General features: G+C 53.7%; 1 protein-coding gene across 3 annotated transcripts; it reads left to right on the top strand.

Annotated features, from left to right (window-relative positions):
• Positions 1-1,179: 1,179 nt before the first annotated feature.
• On the top strand, positions 1,180-20,389 carry SCARB2 (scavenger receptor class B member 2). 3 transcript variants are annotated; one of them, XM_071555349.1, is made up of 13 exons: positions 1,180-1,374; positions 4,908-5,065; positions 8,793-8,940; positions 10,796-10,984; positions 12,199-12,290; positions 12,524-12,643; positions 13,176-13,354; positions 13,517-13,635; positions 16,051-16,124; positions 17,188-17,239; positions 17,847-18,005; positions 18,136-18,206; positions 19,964-20,389. In XM_071555349.1, the coding sequence occupies exons 1-12, from the start codon at positions 1,258-1,260 to the stop codon at positions 18,163-18,165; spliced, it is 1,437 nt and encodes a 478-aa protein (XP_071411450.1). In that variant the 5' UTR covers positions 1,180-1,257; the 3' UTR covers positions 18,166-18,206; positions 19,964-20,389. The 3 variants fall into 3 exon arrangements, with proteins under 3 accessions (XP_071411450.1, XP_071411449.1, XP_071411451.1); XM_071555348.1 differs by lacking the exon at positions 18,136-18,206; XM_071555350.1 differs by lacking the exons at positions 17,847-18,005; positions 18,136-18,206.
• The last annotated feature ends 1,194 nt before the right edge of the window (positions 20,390-21,583 follow it).

Here is a 21,583-nt window from a genome sequence, read left to right as displayed (position 1 = left end):
CAGGTGTCTTTCCCTCCTGCTGGCAGCGATGGGTGGGAAGGTGCAGCATCCCACTGGCTTTTAAAGAGAGGGGTGTATTGCTTTGATTTATTTCCTAGGAGTGGCTTAACTCTGTTAGTGGCAGCTGAAATGCATTGGGCTATGGCAGAATCCGATCCCTGAGAAGCCTAATTCAGTCCAGAGGCTTCATATCACCTACAAGTTTCCCTCAGTGATCTGGCTGGAGAGCATTTCCGCGTCTTCCAGAAATCCCTGTGCCGATGCACCGAGCGAGGCGCGCTGGCGACTTCCATCCCCGGCACACGGGCAGGAAGCAAACCCGGTCACTTCGGGATACACCCTGCCTTTCCCGGTGAGCTGGGGGAGCATCCCGCGGGGAGAGCATCCTCCGGCAGAGCATCCCCCAGGGAGAACATCCCTCGAGGGAGAGCATCCCCGAAAGAGCATCCCCCAGGACAACATCCCCCGGGAGAGCACCCCCGAGAGAACATCCCCCCGAGAGAGCATCCCCCGGCAGAGCATCCCCCCGAGAGAGCATCCCCCAGGACAACATCCCCCGAAAGAGCATCCCCCGGGAGAGCACCCCCAAAAGAGCATCCCCCCGGCAGAGCATCCCCCAGGGAGAACATCCTCCGGCAGAGCATCCTCCAGGACAACATCCCCCGGGAAAGCACCCCCGAGAGAACATCCCCCCGAGAGAGCATCCCCCAGGACAACATCCCCCGGCAGAGCACCCCCCGAGAGAGCATCCCCCAGGGAGAGCATCCCCGAGAGAGCATCCCCCAGGGAGAACATCCTCCGGCAGAACATCCCCCAGGACAACATCCTCCGGCAGAACATCCCCCAGGACAACATCCTCCGGCAGAACATCCCCCAGGACAACATCCCCCGAAAGAGCATCCCCCGGGAGAGCACCCCCGAGAGAGCATCCCCCAGGACAACATCCCCCGAAAAAGCATCCCCCGGGAGAGCACCCCCGAAAGAGCATCCCCCGGCAGAGCATCCCTCCTGGAGAGCACCCATTGGGACAGCATCCCCCCAGGAGAGCATCCCCCGGGAGCAGAGCATTCCCCTGGAGAGCATCCCGCGGCAGAGGAGCATCCCGCGAGGCGGAGGCGGCGGCGGCGGCTGCGGCGGCGGCGGCTCCTCCCGGCGCTGGCAGGCGGGGCTCGGTGTCCGCCCGCCCCCGGCGCCGGAGCCCGGCGGAGCACGGGCTGTCGTTGTCAGGCACCAGCAGCAGCAGCAGCAGCCGCAGCCATGAAGTCGCTGTGCCTCGTCACCGTGGGGGTCCTGGCCATGACGCTGCTCATCGCCAGCATCTCCCTGCTGGTCGCGCACGTCTTCCAGACGGTGGTGGATCTGCAGGTGAAGCAGGTGAGAGCACGGCCGCGGTCCCGCCCCGGTCCTTGTTTACCCGTTTATTCCCTCTGAAAATAGCGCTGCGAGGGAGGGAGGGAAGGAGAGGCTGGCTCCCTCCGTGCAGCAGCTGTGGTTGGGTGGGCAGGAGCATCCCCCTTGCCCAGTGGCCCCCCCAGCCCGGGCAGTGAGCGCTGCCTGCCCTGCACCGCCCGGCTGGGCTCGGGATGGAGCTCAGGCTGCACTGGCCCCTGGGCTGAGTGAAAATTGAGTGAATGTGCATAAAAATGAGCTCTCTTGAGGCAGTTTGCTGGCTGAGAGGGCCTCTCCAGAGCAGCAGCACATGGAGGGGAGCAGGGGACACCTAAAGCACCCCTCCTTTTTGCCATTCCTGTTATGGATTTCTCGCAGCCTGTTCTGCTGCTCCATTTACAGCTGGCTCTGGAGCACAGCCAGAGGTGCCGTGGGCTGGAACACGTGGTGTCTCCCAGGCTGGGTGATGGCAGAGAGGCATTGCACCCTGTTCCTTGTGTGGGGATACCCATCCTGGCTTTGCTGTGAAGGCACAGCCCTGCACTGGTCCTGCTCTGCCTGAACTTTTGCTCCTTTCCCAGAGTGTCTCTGTGCATTTATCCAGTGGTGCAGTGAGAAGAGTCACAGCTCTGTTAGGCACTCCCTGTGTAATTGAACAGTTACTTATCTGCTTGTTCTGAGGAATATCATCTTAGCTCTTATAGAGAAGCCAGGATTGCTTGGAGAATAATGGACTTGACCAGTGCTGTTGTCTAACTGGTGACTAGATCACCTGTGATCCCCTAACCTCCTGTTCTTCCCTTTGGGCTGTGAACAGAGAGCATTTCCTACCACACAAACTGTGTTGTCTTAACTTCGGGTTTAGTGCCATTTTAGGTTGGCAGTGAGCTTACACTTGGAGCTGTGCCTGTGCTCCTGAGCACAGCTCTGCTCAGCTCCATCTCCCAGGCCCCGGCTCCCCTTGGGAAGGACTCTGCCATCCTGCCGGGAATTAGGCGTGATCCTCCTTACGCGCATTATCTGCCGGCTGCGAGCTCCTTCCCCGGAACAGCGTTATGCAACGGCGAGTTGGTGTTCCCTCAGCAGGCCTTTCAGTCATGCAGGATAAAGTTTCCAGAGCTCAGGCCTTTCCTGCTTGCTGCTCTCCAGCCTGTCTGCATTGCTGGGAATGAGGCGTCCCGGTGCCTGCCGGCTCCCTGCTGGCCTTCCCCGGGATCCACACACGGCAATGCTGAGCGGGCTGCTCTGCACTTGTGCTTGGACGCACGTGAGCTCCTCCTCATCTGTGTGTAGCCTGGAAAGCTGCTGTCTCTTGTGCGTGTAGCTTAGAAAACCTCGTGCAAACACAAAAATCTCAATGTGCCTTTCAAGTGTGGCAAGAGTTGAGCTTTTGCAAGCAGTTCCTGTTCCTTTGAGGGCTCTCCCAGCCACCCTGGAGCAGAGCTGGTGGCAGGGAAGGGCTGTCTGTGCAGCCTCAGGGGCAGCTCAAGTGCAGGACTGTGTTCTGGAGCAGCTGGAACTGCTGTGTGTCCAACCCAGCACCTGCTTTCAGCCCCCATCCAGCCAAAGGCAGGATCTTGGATACAGGGAGGGGTGTGGGAAGAGTGGGGAATCCAACCTGGTGTCAGCTTTTCCTGTTAAATCCCTGGGCAGATGTGTAGTGACAAGGACAGTGGGAGCACCTCTCCCAGGAGTTGTTCAAGTCTTGTCAACTTACTCTTTGTTTTGTTTGCAGCTTTATTTTCTTTTTTTTTTAATTAAAGTGCCATCCCAGATCAGGTGTCCAATACCTGTTTGTTACCAGGGCCGAGCACCTGAAACTCCAGAGAACAAAGGGAAAGAACCTACAGTGAATAAATCAGCTGCCCCCAGGAGAAAGGCCTTCCCAGCAATGTTACCTTGTGCTCTGTTGGGTGGATGCTTGTGCATTTATTGCAATAAATATGCAGTTTATGAATAGAAACTAATATTTATATATATATGCAAGTCTGAACACTTACCTGTTCACCTTAAAAAGTTGCAATTAAATTCTGTCATAGATGAACAGATAAAAGTACATCTTGGAATGAAAATGTTTTAGAGGTGCAGGGAAAAAAAAGCCAAAAAGGAATTTAATTATCTGTGTAGGTCCCAAAAATGTTCAGTACCATTTCCCACCATTGCCACCAGCAAGTCAGATTTAGGTGGGAAAGCTCCCTTTTGATTTCCTGCGTGTGAAGAACAGTCAAGACAGGGAAACAGCAGTGACTGAGAGAGCTGCAAGTTCAGGGCTGGCTGACACACACAGTGAGCAGGGAGGATGCTTTGGGACACTGGGAATGAGAGTGGGCTCCACTTGGAAATGAGAAGCACTGGTGTCCTCATAATATCATGTGATAGACCCCAATAGCCCTGGTGACACTGGGTGAAAATCAGAAGGAAAGAGTCTGCCATACTGCATTATTTGACAGGTTTGGGACTCCATCTGATGCAGCTCTGAAATACTTCAATTTCTGTGATGTGCACAGAATTCAGGGGGTTTAATCCTTAGGGGCAGCCAGTCTGCAAGTGCAAAGTGCCACCAGCTGGCTTGGCTTTCACTGCCATTCAGCAGTAGAGCTGCCATCCCAAGCTCCTGCCAATGAGTTTGAAACAGTCTTCTCTTTATCTAATCCTTCAGAATTAAAGTGTACACGGAGAGAAAACTTCTCCTTGAGTGGGAAGGCCAGGAATGAGCCCTGAGGCAACTGTGGCTGATAAGACCCCACAAAGAGCCAAAGAGTGACCAAGAGCTGGCAGCTGTCCAGCCTGCCCTGCTTTGGAGCTTCCACTGACAATATTTGACTTGTTTCCTCGGGAGAATAAAAACAAGTGTTGATGAGACCCATTTAATTGCAAATCATTCCCCCCCTCTCCTTCTTCCGCCTACAGGTGATGTGGTTTTCAAAGACAGAGTTTCCTTTGTGCTTATTCCTGGAAGTTCACTCTGTGAGCCAGAGTGCCCTTTATGACCAGTGTTAGTACCATGTGAAAGGCCCTGATTTGGGTGGTGGTGATGCTTTATAGGTGGGGTGAATTTTATATCAAATGGGATGGTTGTAAAATGAGGGGCTGAGACCTCTGTTATGACAGGAGTGGTTGTGACTTTCTGTGTAACATGTATCTGCTGGTGGGTAGGGGAATTAGTGTTTCATTTCTCAAGTGCTTCTGTTATAAAATTTATAGCTTTCCTTCTGTAGGGCCACGTTTTAGTGGTCACAGAACACACTGACAGAGTGTGGGTCTGGAGATGCACGTGCTGCCATTGCTGTAGGAAAGTCAGGAATTAAAGACAGAGGGCAAAGAATCTCTGCCCTATTCCAAGACCTTGGAAAGGTATGAGTCCTACCTACACAAAAGAAACTTCTATCACTTGCAGGTGTCCCTCTGAAAAACAGTCTAATTGCTTTGGAGACAGAACCTCAGGGAATTCCTCCCTTTCCTGTAAATATCACACAACATCTGCATTAGCAGCTGATCTGTCTGTTCTCTTGTTTCAGGGGACAGTACTGAAAAATGGCACAGAAACCTTTGAAGCCTGGGAGGACCCTCCCCCCCCAGTCTACATGCAGTTCTACTTTTTTAATGTGACCAATCCTCTGGAAGTGCTGCAAGGTGCTACTCCTCTTGTAGAGGAAATAGGACCATACACCTACAGGTAGGAGGACCCTCTCACTGTTTTCAGGTTCCACCAAAACTGTTGTGTGTGAGGAAGCCAAAGAGAGGGATCCAGAATGTTTGGGATTCCACCCTAAGGGAAAACCTGGCTGTTGATGTGTGAGGAAAGGTTTATCCAGGGGAGCTTTGTCACTCCCCACCCAGACAGCACTGGCACTTAGCCAGTGACTTCTGTCAGATTTTGGGCCAGGTTTTGCTGGTGTGCTGCTGTTCCTCAGCTGCAGAAGGCAGAGGAAGCTGTTTGCATCCTGGCCTGCTGTCTTGTGAGAGGAAAGAACAGTTGGGTGATGTTTGAGAGTGTGGGGAGAGGAGTGTTGCATAAAAGTGTGACTCTTGCTCACTCGGGAATTAGTTCCCAGCCAAAGTTGCACAACCACATTGGTGAAACGTGGCCAGGGACACAGTTGGAGGGTGCTCCTCTTTGGGATCTCCCTCAGCCAATCCTCACTGTAAACCTGCACTCCACCTTGAGCTGCAAAGTGATCAGAATCAGTTGGTATTTGGAGAAAATAGTGGGGAGTGACAGTGAGAGCCTCTGTGGGAGCCTCGGTCTCTGCAGCATCTCCTGCCTTGCAGTTTCTTCCCTCCCACACCTCAGCTTTGTTTCTGCCTCTGCCAACAATCCTCTCCCTTGTCTCCTCTGCATTCCAGTCTTGTGTCTGTTTAGCCCTGGCAAACTCCACGTGGTACTTTGGCAAAATCCCTGCTGTTACATAAACCACTAGAGCTGGAGAAAAGATCCACAAGCTTCCAAGTTCCCAGGATTTTCCTCAGGTGTGTGTAGAGTAACACTGGTCCTTAGGCAGATAAATAGGAGCAGCTCCAGGGCTAACAGAGCTGCAGGAGAACACACAGGCTGGTACTCACTCCCCTTTGCCAGCTTCTTTTGCCATTCCTTAGCTCCAAGTCCCTTCCGTGTGTCCTCTGTGACTTGGGAAGCTGCACCATGTTATCCATGAAGGAGCTCAGCAGGATGGATAGGGCAGGTGGTGAACTGGCTGGGTTGGGCCATGCCTGAGGCAAGGCCCAGCCTAAGCTTGGTTTGCCGGGAGAGCCTTTCCCTGCATCCCACGCCACGGCCCCAGCCCTCCTGGATTGTTTGTTGGAGGGAGGAAAGGGAGGGAGGGAGGCTGCACATTCCAGTTGCTTCTGGCTTGTTTGCTTTGCCTGACATGTGTGGACAGGATTCCCTGGTGCTGTGCTCTGTCTGGCAGAGGAAAGTTAGGAAGTGGAGCCCTCTTTTCCAGCAGATCCTTTAATCCCTGTGGCTGCACAGGCTGCCAGCAGTGGGTGGGGAGGAGAGGAGCCCTCTGGGAGGCAGAGAGGGAATAAATGCCCAGCCAGTCTCACACACAGGCCCTGTGTAGCAAAGCATTAAGGATTCCTTTAGGTTTGGCATGTGGCAGAGCACCTAAAATGCCACAGCATGAAGTCCATGGCTCCGTGTCCTTATCAAACAGGGTGGCTGGGAAAGGCTGTGGGAGTGAGCTGGGCCAGACGAGCAGAGGAAAAACATCCAGTGAGTGACAGAGGAGGTGGGAGGGCTCAGTGGAGGCTCTTCCTGCAGCTCAGTGTTGAGCTGCTTACATTGCAAAGCACTTGGTGCAGGGGCAGGTCCTGTAACAAAAACACAGTAGTGCTGCTGGGTTTAAATCCTGGAAGTTGAATTGGCAGCTTGTAAAATAACTAATTACAAAGTGCAAGCTGCTTATCTGCCCCAGCCTGCTGAGTCCCAAAGAACACTGGAACGTTGTCTGGTCTTGCACACATTTGCAGCTTTGTGTCTTTAATATCTGAGAGCCTCCTGCTTGTATCCCTCAGCAGGGAGTGTTATTTTCCTCCCCAGAGCTGGAGATGTGTCTCAGGTTTCCCCTGGACTATTTTAGGAAGGCATTTCACAACTGTCCCTTTCCATGCCCTCAGTCCCAGCCCTGGGGTATAAAACAGATGGCTGTCCAAGTCAGGCTGCAAGTGTTGCCAGAGCAGAATGGTGCTGGGTGGCAGGGATGCTGAGGAGGGGTGGGCACCCAGTGTGGGTAAGCACGGTGGGAAGGGGTTGGGTTTTAACAGAAATAGTTCTGTGGGCCTTTCCAGTCTGCTTGAAATTTGAAAGGCTGAGCCAGGGTGGCACAGGCAAGGTGGCACAGGCAGGGTGGCACAGCCAGAGTGACAGAGCCAGGGTGGCACAGCCAGGATGGCACAGCCAGGGTGACAGAGCCAGGGTGACACAGCCAGGGGGACACAGCCAGGATGGCACAGGCAGGGTGGCATAGCCAGGGTGTCACAGCCAGGATGATACAGCCAGGGTGGCACAGCCAGGGGGACACAGCCAGGATGGCACAGCCAGGATGGCACAGCCAGGGTGACACAGCCAGGGTGGCACAGCCAGGATGGCACAGCCAGGGTGGCACAGCCAGGGGAACACAGCCAGGATGGCACAGCCAGAGTGACAGAGCCAGGATGGCACAGCCAGGGTGGCACAGCCAGGGTGACACAGCCAGAATGGCACAGCCAGGGTGACACAGCCAGGGTGGCACAGCCAGGGGGATACAGCCAGGATGGCACAGCCAGGGTGACACCACCAGGGTGGCACAGCCAGGGTGGCACAGCCAGAGTGGCACAGCCTGTCACAAAGCTGCATCCATGGATGTGGGGCAGCCAGGGTAGAATCTGGGCTCTGAACTGAATGCAGAACAGCAGAGCACGAGGTCTGGCACAATCACTCGCCCTCACATCTTGTGACTCGACGTTTGCCCAGGCAGCAAAGGCAACACCAGCCCCTGGGGTGAATGCAGGCTTAGGAAATGCAGGGGATTTCACTTCTGGTGAGTGCCACAAGCAGCCAGCCCTCTGCCATTTCCCTTTTGGGGTTTGCTGGGGACATGTGTGTGTGGCTCCTGCTGAGCCTGAGCCAGCCTGTCCTGCAGAACCACAGACTTCTGGCTCGTGGAATGGTAATGGCAATGAAAATGAGTGATGCTTCTGCCATGTGCTTGGGGGTAATTAAGATCTGACTTCCTCATCAGGCCACCAGGTAGCATTTGATGTTTCTTGCCAATGGGACTGGTCTGTCAGCAATCCTGAGCTCTATCCTGCTGAGTGCTTAGGCAGGAACAGCAGCACCCTCCCAGGCCACGGGCAGTGCACAGCAAAAATTCAGCTGAATTTCTGTCGTGTCCAGGATTCCTGCCTGAGAATTCAAGGAGAAGAACAAAAATCAGGCTTCTTCTGTGGTCATGTCACATGTAAGCCCAAAAGTCCTAGTGCCAAGTGCTTTGAATCCAGCAGAAAGATTCTGGAAGGTTCTTGGGTCAGGGCAGTGAGACTTAGATGGAGCCTGCATCTGGTTGGGAGTGAAGTATAACTGCAGCAAAGAGGCAAAGATTTCATTTTCCAGCTGTGCTTCAAGGGCAGTCCCATCTATGGTGCCTCTAAATCCTTCTGTACCATCCAAAGTTGTTCTCCTTCCCTGGAGGTGTTTGAAGATGAGGCAGAAATGTAAAATGGAATTAACACATGGGGTGGCATTTATGGATCTGACTTGGCTCACAGTGACACAACAGGGAGTTTGTGTCAGGGAGGGAATCTACTCCCAACACACTGAAAATCCCACCCTTTCTGTGCTTAAAGCACTACAATAGCCATAAGTTAATTGCAGTTAATGCTGTGTTTAACTGGATTAGAGAACAGACTCTCTTGTTTTTCAGGGAATACAGACCAAGAGTCCACGTTCAGTTTTTGGACAACGGGACCAAAGTGTCTGCTCTGAACCCAAAGACTTACGTGTTTGAACCTCAAAAGTCAGTTGGAGATCCTGAAGTGGACCTGATCAGAACAATAAACATCCCTGCAGTGGTGAGTTCTCCTTCATTCCTGGTGGAAATCATCCTGACACACTTCAGAAGGAGCAGCTTCTGCCTTCATCCTGTCTCTGCCTTTGTGGTAGGCTGGAGAGAGGAGAGGCAGCTCATGGTGGGGCAGGTGCTGCTCTCAGGGTTGGGTTTGACTCTTGTGGGGTTTTTATCCCATTCCTCCCTCCCCTCACAGCTCTGCAGTGTTAGTTCCTCTCTCTTGTGTTGAGAGGTGGCACCCTCTGCAGAGAGGAGGAGAAATCAGGTTTGCTGGGCTCCCATGAGAAAGTGAAACCAGGGAGTTAGTGGTGTCAGATGCCCAGGGGAGCTCTGACTGCTGAATGAGGTTAGGAATGCTTGGGGTTGTTGTCAAAATTGCAGAAGTTTCCTCCAGATCTGCTTCTCAAACTGAAACAAAACCACAGCAGAGGAGCTTCAGACAGAGCTGGTTGAAAAGGACCTCTCAGAGTACAATGAAAGATGCACCCCTGGACTGTGTAAGGTGAAAGAAAGTGTCCTTGTGGGGAGCAGAGACCGTTATTTTGGTCTCAGGCAGGGACAGCATGAGAACAAGCAGCTCTGAAGCTGTCACTGCTCCAGAGGAAATCAGGCTGTACTCAAATACTTGGCTGTGTGACTGAGGTTTTACTCCCCATCCCTGTGCAATTGACTTCAGTTGCAGGGCACAGTCATTTCTACTTTTTCCCCAGCTTTCCCAAAAATGTCTGATTTTATGAATGACTACAAAAATGCCCTGTGTATAGTAGTAGACAGGACTCAACTCACTGAAAGTTGCAGGCACTCTATTTTCAGTTCCTCCCAGGCATCTCAGTGGTGCTGAGGATTCTCTGCCTCAGGGTTTGGGCTGGAATGTAGGAGAAGAACCACAGCTTGGTTTGCCCAGAGAAATGCCCTTCTTTTCACAGAATCATAGCATTGATTGGGTTGGAAAAGACCTCCGAGATCATCAAGTCCAACCCTTGGTCCATCTCCAGTCCCTTTACCAGATCATGGCACTCAGTGCCACGGCCAAGCTCAGGTTAAAAACCTCCAGGGATGGGGAATCCACCCCCTCTCTGGGCAGCCCATTCCAATCCCTGAGCACTCTCTCTGTAAAGAATTTTTTTCTGATATCCAACTTAAATTTCCCCTGGCAGAGCTTGAGCCCATCGTGCCCCCTTGTCCTATTGCTGAGTGCCTGGGAGAAGAGACCAACCTCCACCTGGCCAGAACTTCCCTTCAGGGAGTTCCAGACAGTGCTGAGGTCACCTCTGAGCCTCCTCTTCTCCAGGCTGAACACCCCCAGCTCCCTCAGCCTCTCCCCACAGCACTTGTGCTCCAGTCCCTTCTCCAGCCTCGTTGCTCTTCTCACTTGGGTTGGAAGAGACCTCGGAGATCATCAATCCTTGATCCAACCCTACTGTGATCACCAGCCCAGGGCACTCCGTGCCCTGGGCTGGTGATCACAGTGGGGTTGGATCAAGACATGGTGGATTCTCTGTCCCTGGAGGTGTTTAAGAGGACACTCAGTGACACATCCAGTCCCTTCTCCAGCCTCGTTGCTCTTCTCTGTCCCCGCTCCAGCCCCTCAATCTCTTTCCTGAACTGAGGGCCCCAGAACTGAACACAATACTTAGGCTGGGATGTAGGAGAAGAACCACAGGTTGGTTTGCCCAGGGAAATGCCCTTCTTTTGTTACTGCTCTTTCAAAGACACATTGTGACTTGTCAGCTAGAAAGGAAATGATAGTTTGGAGAAGTGAGCGTCGTGAAACACGTGCAGTGCTGCAATATCTGTGTGTGGAACGGGTTCCTGCCCAGTAAAGCTGACCCTGGCTGTGTCCTGCCCTGCCCTGGCAGACTGCCATGGAGTGGAGCAGGGCCACCCCTCTGCAGTTTGCCACGGAGGTGCTGCTGCTGCTGTACCAGGAGTCGCTGTTCACCGTGCGCACCGTCCACGAGCTGCTCTGGGGCTACAGGGACCGGCTGCTCTCCACCATCCACGTCCTGCACCCCGAGATCGACCCAGTCTTCGGGCTCTTCAGCAAGGTACCCACGTGGCCAGGCCTGGGGGAGCCTCTTACAGGGTCACTGTGCCTGCACTGGGGCTGTCCAGGCACTGGCTGTGAGTGTTTCATACACTTATATTTATCAGGTATAACCTTCCCAAGCACAAACCCACTGTTTCCTGTGGGGCTGGTTGTGCAAACCCCTAATAAAAATCTCCTCACTGATTTCCTTTGTAATGGATTAAAATTGGGTGATTTTGTGTTAGCTGCTCCTGTCCCCATGTCATTTTGGGCTGTGGGGACTCCTTGTTTCTCAGAGATGTTGTCTTGGTTTGAGATAAGCAACTGCCAGCCCCCCCAAGCACGGAGAGAAAAGCCTCCCTCCTAACACCAGGGAAAGGGAGGAAAAGAGAGGGGAAAGAAAAAAACCACTTCAAACTGCATTTATACTAAATCTACATATATTTTTCACAGAAAGGAAGAGACAATTAGAAGAGAGTACAAATATACACTCACACAAGTTTGCAACAACAAGTTCCCCACTTCAACTTCTTAACGAACACACAAATTCTACTGTCCTAACTACACATTACTTAAGAAAAGACTTATTCCCCAGGGAGACAAACTCAAGCAGAAAGGAGAGACCCAGAACAACACATTTTACTTTCCTGAGATACCCTGTGAGCCAGTGGTGGGCCTGGTCCTCTCCATCCCCCCTGGGACAGCATCGTGTGTCCTCCCAAGAGGAGGCTGAGAAGCGACTGCCTTAACCACTCCCACACTGGTTCCTACTGCCCTGGAGATGATGCCATAGTGTGGTATGGAATACAAAATTACTGGCTAGAAGAGGTCAGCTGTTAGCTCAGCCCAGCTCAAGTCAGCTGACAGCTTCAGCCTAGTCCAGACTTCAGAGCCCAAATGTAGGCCCACCCAGGGGAACCCATAACAGATGTCTGCAGTGCTCAGGCTGTAATTTTCTGTGGGGTTATTCTCTTGCTGAGGGCTCTTTTGGAGGGACTGTTTTCAGAGGGGTAAAAGGCTCCTCTGGTGGTGGATCTCCTGCACTTGGGAGGTGTAAGAATCTTCCCCAGTCACTTCCACCTGTTCATGTTCAAGGTGGAGTTCCATGAGCTGCACAGAGCTCAGGGGGAGTCCCTCACTCCGGGGTGGGTTTGGAGTGATGGCAGCTCAGCCTCCTGCCAGCCCTGCAGTGACCAGCCAGGTGTGACTGAGAACTCCTGTCTCTGTTTGCAGATGAATGGAACTGATGATGGAGAGTATGTTTTCCTGAGTGGGGAAACAAACTACCTGAACTTCTCCAGGATTGTGGAGTGGAAAGGAAAAGAGTAAGTTTTCCAGTGTGCTGTGGCCTGTCTCAGAATCTGCCCCCTGCTTGCCTGGCACCAGTTTAAAGACAATGCAGATGCAATTTAAAGCCATTTGAATCCCTTTTCCTGTGAGCAGAGCTGAGGCAAGAGGGCTCAGCACTGGGCAGGTCTGATTTTTGTTTGCCATGAGCTGGCTTTGCCTGGACACTGCTCAGGGATCTTTTAGCCCTTGCTCTCTTTGCCTCCTACAGGTCCTTGAGCTGGTGGACAACAGAGACGTGTAACATGATCAATGGCACAGATGGCACATCCTTTCACCCACTGATCAGCAAAGATGAGAATATTTATATCTTTTCTTCTGATTTCTGCAGGTGAGGAGACAACAGTGTTGCTCAGGCTTTAAAGCAAAGCTTTTATATCCATTTCTCTTGAGGTTTGATGTTAGACCAGTGTTTTTCCTCCCATGATTTCATTTAACAGTTGTGGGGTGAGGGGTGAGAGAGAGAGTTACAACAAAAACCCCCAATCTGCAGCAAGTTAAGGATGTGCTATTTCAAAATGAAGATAAGGGGAAAATTTGGAAGTTGACTGGAAGGACAGACCGGACTGCCTTGCAATTCTAGTAATGAGGGGAATGGAAGGATTTATATGAACCTTCCTTCCTCCAAAATCTTCCTCTGTGCCCTGCTTTTGTAGAGAACCTAAATTGCCCTCTTCAGAGATTCATGACTTGATGCTGTTGGAAGATGCAGAAAATCCTGGTCTTCCTTTCCTTCTGTTCCACCTTGTCCCCTCCCTGGCCCATTTCCCGCTCTGTGAAGATCAAAACCAATCCAAAACTAGATGTGTGTCAGTCTAAACTCAGCACCAGCCAAACCTGGGCCTGGCTTTGCTTCCTTGCAGGTCTCTGTTCCTGGTGTATGACAGCTCAGGAGCCGTGGCAGGCGTGCCCACCTACCGCTTCGTGCCCTCCTCCATGGTCTTTGCCAACACCACGGTGAACCCGGACAACGCCGGGTTCTGTGTCCCGCCGGGGAACTGCCCCGGCACCGGCGTGCTCAACGTCAGCGTCTGCAAGCAAGGTGGGCTGTGCCCAGCACAGCCTGGGGGCAGGGGGGCACTCCACAACGGGCTCTGCCCGCCGGGAATGGCACCGTGGCAGCAGCTCTGGGGTCCTCACTGAATTCCCCCAGTCCTGCTCTGCCCGGTGTTTTAGGTGGTGACTTCCTGTTCTCGCTTTCCAGGTGCTCCAATATTTCTGTCAGCTCCACATTTCTACCAAGCAGATAAGAAGTTTGTAGAGGACATACAGGGCATGCATCCCAGAAAGGAATACCATGAGACATTTCTGGACATCAATCCTGTAAGTGCAGCCTTTGTTCCAGGGTTCTGTAGGTGAATCCAAGTGGAGTGTATGGACATAGTCCCACTGACCTCAGGGAGCTGCACTGGTTCCAGGATGCTGGATGGAAAGGGACATCCCTTTGGGCAGTTTGGGTCAGCTGTCCTGTCCCTGTCCCCTCCAGCTTCTCACCCACCTTCTGCCTATTCACTGTGGGAAACACAAAGGGCCTTGAGGCTCTGCAAGCACAGCTGAGCAATAACTAAAACATCCACGTGTTACCCACTCTGTTTTCATCCCAGATCCCAAAGCACAGCCTGCTGCCCAGCTGCAGGGAAGGCAATGTCTCCCATCCTGGAAAAGCTGCAGAGCTTGGACAGGGGCACTGTCTGCTGGGTTGGGAACTGGCTCATGGCAGGGCCCAGAGAGTGCTGGACAGGGAAGCTGCACCCTGTTGGCATCTGGGCACTGGTGCTGTCCCCAGGGATCAGTGCTGGGCTCATGTTTAATGTCTTTACTGATGATCTGGATGAGGGGATTAAACCCACCATTAGCAAACTTGCAGATGACACCAAGCTGGGGGCAGTGTTGATGTGCTGGAGGGTAGGAGGGCTCTGCAGGGGGACCTGGACAGGCTGGAGGGATCTGGGGGGCTCTACAGGGGGACCTGGGCAGGCTGGAGGGCTCTGCAGGGGAACCTGGACAGGCTGGAGGGCTCTGCAGGGGGACCTGGGCAGGCTGGAGGGCTCTGCAGGGGGACCTGGGCAGGCTGGGGGGCTCTACAGGGGGACCTGGACAGGCTGAAGGGCAGGAGGGCTCTGCAGGGGGACCTGGACAGGCTGGAGGGCTCTGCAGGGGGACCTGGGCAGGCTGGAGGGCTCTGCAGGGGGACCTGGACAGGCTGGAGGGCTCTGCAGGGGGACCTGGACAGGCTGGAGGGCTCTGCAGGGGGACCTGGGCAGGCTGGAGGGCTCTGCAGGAGGACCTGGACAGGCTGGAGGGCTCTGCAGGGGGACCTGGGCAGGCTGGAGGGCTCTGCAGGGGGACCTGGACAGGCTGGAGGGCTCTGCAGGGGGACCTGGACAGGCTGAAGGGCAGGAGGGCTCTGCAGGGGGACCTGGACAGGCTGGAGGGCTCTGCAGGGGGACCTGGGCAGGCTAGAGGGGTCTGCAGAGGGACCTGGACAGGCTGGAGGGCAGGAGGGCTCTGCAGTGGGACCTGGACAGGCTGGAGGGCAGGAGGACTGTGCAGTGGGACCTGGACAGGCTGAAGGGCAGGAGGGCTCTGCAGTGGGACCTGGACAGGCTGGAGGGCAGGAGGACTGTGCAGTGGGACCTGGACAGGCTGAAGGGCAGGAGGGCTCTGCAGAGGGACCTGGACAGGCTGGAGGGCTCTGCAGAGGGACCTGGACAGGCTGGAGAGTTGGGCTGATTCCAATGGAATGAGGTTCAAAAAGGCCAAGTGCAGGTCCTGCCCTTTGGCCACAACAACCCCCTGCAGTGCTCCAGGCTGGGCACAGAGTGGCTGGAGAGCAGCCAGGCAGAAAGGGACCTGAGAGTTCTGTGACAGCAGCTGGACATGAGCCAGTGTGTGCAAGAAGGCCAGTGGATCCTGGCCTGGATGAGGAATAGTGTGGCCAGCAGGACCAGGGCAGTGATTCTGCCCCTGGATGGGCACTGGTGAGGCCACACCCTGAGGGCTGTGCCCAGTGCTGAGCCCCGCAGGTCAGGAGGGGTGTGGAGGTGCTGGAGTGTGTCCAGAGAAGGGCAGTGGGGCTGGAGAAGGGACTGGAGCACAAGCCATATGAGGAGAGGCTGAGGGAGCTCCTGGAAAAGAGGAGACTCAGGGGTGACCTCCTCACTCTTCACAATAAAGGAAGTTGTAGCAAGCTGAGGGTTGGCCTCTCCTCCCAGGCAACAGAACAAGAGGGCACAGTCTTGAACTGCACCAGAGGAGGTTTGGGTTGGACATCAGGAAGAGGTTTTATACAGAGAGAGTGACAGGGCATTGGAATGGGCTGGTCAGGGAGGGGTTTGAGCAGAGATGGGATGTGGCACTCGGTGCCTTGGTCTGGGTCACAGGTGGGTGGGATGTGGTGATCTCAGAGGTCTTTTCCAACTGAGCTGATTCTGTGATTGTAAAATGAATTCTCTCCCAGCTAAGAGCAGTAGGACAGTGATCTCTACACCCACACACACGAATGTGGGTCAAGGAAAAAAGCTCAGCCATGACCTGCCTGGTGTGCAGAAACAGTGCCCTGCCTCACCAAGCTGTTAGTGCAGCTAAAACAGGAGCAGATTCCATAGTTCCCCTCCTGAGCTCTGGTGCAGATGCTGCTGGGTGTCTGTATTGGTGCCAGGTCCTTGCTGTTTCCTCCCAGTCCTTGTTCTTTCATGTGTGCCCTTTGTTTTTGACACTGCTGTCTTTCCTCCCCAGCTGACAGGGCTTGTCCTGCGGGCAGCCAAGAGGATGCAGGTCAATGTTCACGTCAGAAAAATACCTGATTTCTTGTAAGTGTTCCCTGCTGCCAGGGGGATGTCTCAGGTGGCCTTTGGTATTCAGAGTGTTTGTCTGCAGGTGCAATGTTGGTTGGAGGGAGCAGGGGTGAGAGAGGGAAATGCAGCTCAGTCTCAGTTGCAGGGGCAGTGTCCTCTCTTCTCACAGATCAAATAGGTCTGGCAGCTGCAGGGCAAAGGCACTACTGAGGAAAGGCAGGTGGACCAGGCAGAGAGAGGTGTCTTGCCTGTGCATTAGTATCAGAGAGAGAAATCTTTGCCCTGCAGCTCTGGCAGTCAGCACAGTCCTGCCAGTGGGAACAGTGTACAATCCCAGGTCATGTGTGAGTAAAAATCCTCCTTTTTCCTTCACTGCCAGTGTGCTTTGCCTGGATTTCTGGGTGTCCCAGAGTGAGGCCACGTCCCCAGACTGCAGCTGTGCAGAAACACTGTCCCCTTCATCCTGGGTCTTCCTGACACCTGGATTTACCTGTCCCTCACACTGTGGCAGCTACTCCTCCTACTCAGGGGTAGGAGTACAGCTTGGCTGTACCAACTGAAAAACAAGCATTTGTCTGCCCAGTCCCCTTGGAAGAGTCAGTGGTGTTCTCAGAACAGCAGCACCTCCTTTCCTTGTGCCCAGGAGCTGCCACAGTAACCACTTGTGCCTGAGCTGGGATTCCACTGTGCCAAATGCTGAGGGATTGTTGCTGCTGTGCTTGGACAATAGTTCCTGTGTCTTACAAACAGGAGTAACCTCCACCACCAGCTAAGCCTCACATTCCTGCTGCCTGGCACAAATCTGTCACTCTGTTAGCAAAGAACTCTGTGTGGATCCCTCTCTTTCTCTCCCCAGAAAAGTCCCAAAAATCCCCCTGCTCCAAATCCAGAATTTATTCTTCGCCTCAGACTGTGGTTGTTCTACCCCAATAAGGACGTGAAAATCAACAATAAAAAGGAGCAGCTCAGAGTTGTTTTAGGGACACTTTCCTCATTCACTGTTCTTTTATAATCTCTCTTCACAACCCCCAAGTTGAAAACTTGCCCAATCATAATTCCTTGTTTTTCTCTTGCACAGTGAAACAGGCAACATCCGGACACTGATTTTCCCAGTGATGTACCTGAACGAGGTAAAGAGCTCTGGGTTGTCTGTGCTTGCAAAAACACCCCCTGGGAACCAGCCAGCAAAGGAAATGCTGCTTTGCTCCTTGTTTCATGCAGTGGTAGGTGGGAAGCTGCTGCTGCTGCTTCTTACCTGACACCCTCCTGCTGCTTGTTGACTGTAGTGTTAAGTTCAGCCCTGCAGAACAGCCTCAGTCAGACCCTCCTTTTCATTCCATGAGGAATTTTCATTTCCATGAGGAAAAGGGGGAAGCTCAGGTGAGGAGGAGGGAACTCACAAGATCACGTCATTGTTTGAGTCTTCTTTTAGGACTATTCCTGTGCTGTGGTTGCATCACTGAGTTACTTGGATTCAGGACTCTGGGGGACTAGTTTTGATGATATTCCAGGCCTGTGGTAGTTCCATTCCTAATCCAAAAGTTAAAAATCCCTATTTTCCTTGGAAATACAGACCCCCTATCCCCTGGAAGAATTCTTAGAAGGGCAGTGTGTCAGCAAAGCAGCAGTGGTGGAGAGCTGTGGGGATGTTGTTTCCCTGCCCTTCCCAAAACTGCTCTTACAGAAAGCACAGAAATAAATCTTTTTTTTTCCCCTCTTCATCTCTCTCTGCTCCAGAGTGTTCTGATTGATGAGGCCTCTGCCAGCAAACTCAGGCATGTCCTGCTGGAAGCCAGTGTTGTAACTGGGATCCCCTTTGTCATCATGGCCCTGGGTGTTGTGTTTGGGATTGTTTTCACTGTGCTGGCCTGCAGGTCCCGGGCTGTACCTGAAGAGGTAAGAACTCTCTTGAACTTCCTTGCTGCCCACCTGCCTGTGTTTCATTTTTGGGGGGTTGGTTTGACCTGTTTGGTGACTTCCTGCACGTGTTTTTATATGTTGTTTTTGTTTAAAATGCCCTTTCCAGGGAGGGGAAGTTTTAATAGACTCAGAATAAAGGCACCAAAGGCAAGGAGTGGAGTTAATCTCAGGAGCCTGGTAAGGCAGGTCGTGTGTCTGTGCCCAACCCCCTGCCAGCAGCAGGAAAAAGTGAAGCAGCCTGTCTAGAGGACCCTGAAGGGTGAGATGCCAAAGCCCCACAGTATCTGAGGGCACATTTAGTTGGCAGCCTGTCAGTGTTCTCAGCAGAATTACTTTGGAATTCATGGCCAGAACAGCTGAATTTCACAGACAGCAGCCTGCAGGAGGCTTTCTCTGCAGAGTTTGGCAATCTGTTGGTGAAAGTTCTGTCCCAACATCACAGGCTGGCATCCAGGTGCCTGTCAGGGTGAAAGCTGCTGCCAAGATCTCACCCTGACTGGCGAGTCAGATGACACAAACCATGGTTAGGGAGTAACCTGGGTACTCTAGGAGGCTGTTTGCTCCTTGTAGTTGCTGTGGGCTTAGTGTGGCCTGGTGTGTTTGGTGTTCCCTGAATGCTGCCTGACAACCTGTGGAGCACCCAGTCACCCCTCTGGATCAGTGGGTGCCATCTAAGTTGGAGATCAGGAAAAAATCCTTTCCAGAGGGAGTGCTCAGGCATTGGAATGGGCTGCCCACAGAGGGGGTGGATTCCCCATCCCTGGAGGGTTTTAACCTGAGCTTGGCCGTGGCACTGAGTGCCATGATCTGGTACAGGGACTGGAGTTGGACCAAGGGATGATCTTGGAGGTTTTTTCCAACCCAATCCCTTCTATGGATGTGGCACTGAGTGAGAATCCACCAGGTCTTGATCCAACCCCACTGTGGATCCACCAGATCTTGATCCAACCCTACTGTGGATCCACCAGATCTTGATCCAACCCTACTGTGGATCCACCAGATCTCGATCCAACCCTACTGTGGATCCACCAGGTCTTGATCCAACCCTACTGTGGATCCACCAGGTCTTGATCCAACCCTACTGTGGATCCACCAGATCTTGATCCAACGCCACTGTGGATCCACCAGATCTTGATCCAGCCCTACTGTGGATCCACCAGATCTTGATCCAACCCTACTGTGGATCCACCAGATCTTGATCCAACCCTACTGTGGATCCACCAGGTCTTGATCCAACCCTACTGTGGATCCACCAGGTCTTGATCCAACCCTACTGTGGATCCACCCGGTCTTGATCCAACCCTACTGTGGATCCACCAGATCTTGATCCAACCCTACTGTGGATCCACCAGATCTTGATCCAACCCTACTGTGGATCCACCAGGTCTTGATCCAACCCTACTGTGGATCCACCAGATCTTGATCCAGCCCTACTGTGGATCCACCAGGTCTTGATCCAACCCTACTGTGGATCCACCAGGTCTTGATCCAACCCCACTGTGGATCCACCAGGTCTTGATCCAACCTCACTGTGATCACCAGCCCAGGGCACTCCGTGCCCTGGGCTGGTGATCACAGTGGGGTTGGATCAAGGGTTGGACTTGCTGATCTCTGTCCCAGCCATTCCCACCCCACCCAGAGGGATAGAAATCAAAGGGACACCTGCATTCCATGGGTTTCTGCTTTGCTTTAGTTGCTTTTCCTGCAAGCAAAGGTAACCCAGCACTTTACAGCTCTCCTTGTGCCCCCTGGGTGCTTCTGGCCCTCCCTGCTCTGTCAGGTGCCCCAGCAGAGCCCTGCCCAGCCTGCCACCTGCTCTCTGGTGCTTTTTTAGGAAATTGTATTTACAAATAGGAGCCAAGAGCTTTCCCTTTCCCTGCCTGGGGTCCATTCAGCTGTGCCACCTTTGACTTGCTGTGCATTTTCTCTTCCAGAGCACTGAGGAGGAGAGGTCCCCACTCATCAGGACCTCTTAGTAGCTGCTCTTTGCCATGTGGGCTTGGAGAATGAACTGTCAGACTGAGCTCCCTCCACCTGCCACTGCCCAGCCCGTTCCCTGCGGAGCCACGGCCTGTTCTGGGAGCAGAGCTGGGGCACCCCCTGCACCCCCAGCCAGGGGCACGAGGCTTCCCCCACCAGCTGCTTTCAAGCCCCATCTCCAAACTGCTCCCAGATCCTGCTTTTCTCACCCCTGCCCTCCTGGCAGCCACAGGGGGCTGGAACTCGGCTGGATTCCCTATGGAAAGACATGGAAACGTCTGCCAAGGGCCCTGTGGGAGCAGAGCAGGCTCCTGGTGGCCCAGGGCAAGGGCAGGAGGGTGTTGGCCGGGCTGGCCTGGGCTGGGGGGGATCCTGGGGGGGCTGGGGGTGAACTGGGGTGGGATGGGGTGGGATGGGATGGGATGGCATGGGATGGGACGGGATGGGATGGGATGGGACGGGATGGGATGGGATGGGACGGGATGGGATGGGATGGGATAGGATGGGATGGGATGGGATGGGATGGGATGGGACGGGATGGGATGGCAGGGGATGGGATGGGATGGGATGGGATGGAATGGGATGGGATGGGATGGGATGGCAGGGGATGGGATGGGATGGGATGGCAGGGGATGGGATGGGATGGGATGGGATGGGACGGGATGGGATAGGATGGGATGGCATGGGATGGGATGGGATGGGATGGGATGGGATAGGATGGGATGGCAGGGGATGGGATGGGATGGGATGGGATGGGATGGAATGGGATGGGATGGGATGGAATGGGATGGGATGGGATGGCAGGGGATGGGATGGGATGGGATGGGATGGAATGGGATGGGATGGGATGGCAGGGGATGGGATGGGATGGCATGGCATGGCATGGCATGGGATGGGATGGGATGGCATGGGATGGGATGGGGTGGAATGGGATGGGATGGCATGGGATGGGACAGCATGGGACGGGACAGAATGGGATGGGACGGCATGGGATAGGATGGAACGGGATGGAATGGCATGGGATGGGATGGCATGGGATGGGATGGGATAGGATGGAACGGGACAGGATGGGACGGGATGAGATGGGATGGGATGTGGATGGTGGGATGGGATGGCATGGCATGGGATAGGATGGAACGGGACAGGATGGGACGGGATGGAATGGCATGGGATGGGATGATGGGATGGCATGGCATGGCATGGCATGGGATGGGATGGCAGCCCCCTGTCCCTGTCACACATGGACACCATCCTGGCAGCATCTCAACACTGTTTTTTTTACTTGTCAAGCAGAAAGTTATTTTAAAAAATCACAAATGTTGTCGGTTTGTTTTTTGGTTGTTTTTTTTCTCCCACGCCCCACAATTAAAAGAATATTCTCGTGTCTTTCCCGTAGATAGTGAAATGTATTTTTAAAAGGTGTTTTTGTCTCCTAAAAGGCGCTTGCACTGGTTAGGTTTGGGTTTTTTCCTGGCGGGGGTGAGGGACGGAATTCCCATCCCGGGGAGTGTCCCAGGCCGGGCTGGCCGGGCCTGGAGCCCGCTGGGATAACGGGACATGTCGCAGGGAGCGGG

Source organism: Pithys albifrons, chromosome 5 (assembly GCF_047495875.1).
Source record: "Pithys albifrons albifrons isolate INPA30051 chromosome 5, PitAlb_v1, whole genome shotgun sequence".
NCBI lineage: Eukaryota > Metazoa > Chordata > Aves > Passeriformes > Thamnophilidae > Pithys > Pithys albifrons.
This window is presented reverse-complemented; position numbering and strand designations above follow the sequence as displayed.

Excerpts from the sequence above, each read along its gene's own strand:
- SCARB2 (XM_071555348.1), top strand. The coding sequence starts at position 1,258 with ATGAAGTCGCTGTGCCTCGTCACCGTGGGGGTCCTGGCCATGACGCTG. Across the intron at positions 12,291-12,523 it reads GTGGAGTGGAAAGGAAAAGA|GTCCTTGAGCTGGTGGACAA; the intron begins GTAAGTTTTCCA and ends TGCCTCCTACAG. Across the intron at positions 18,006-19,963 it reads CCCGGGCTGTACCTGAAGAG|AGCACTGAGGAGGAGAGGTC; the intron begins GTAAGAACTCTC and ends TTTCTCTTCCAG.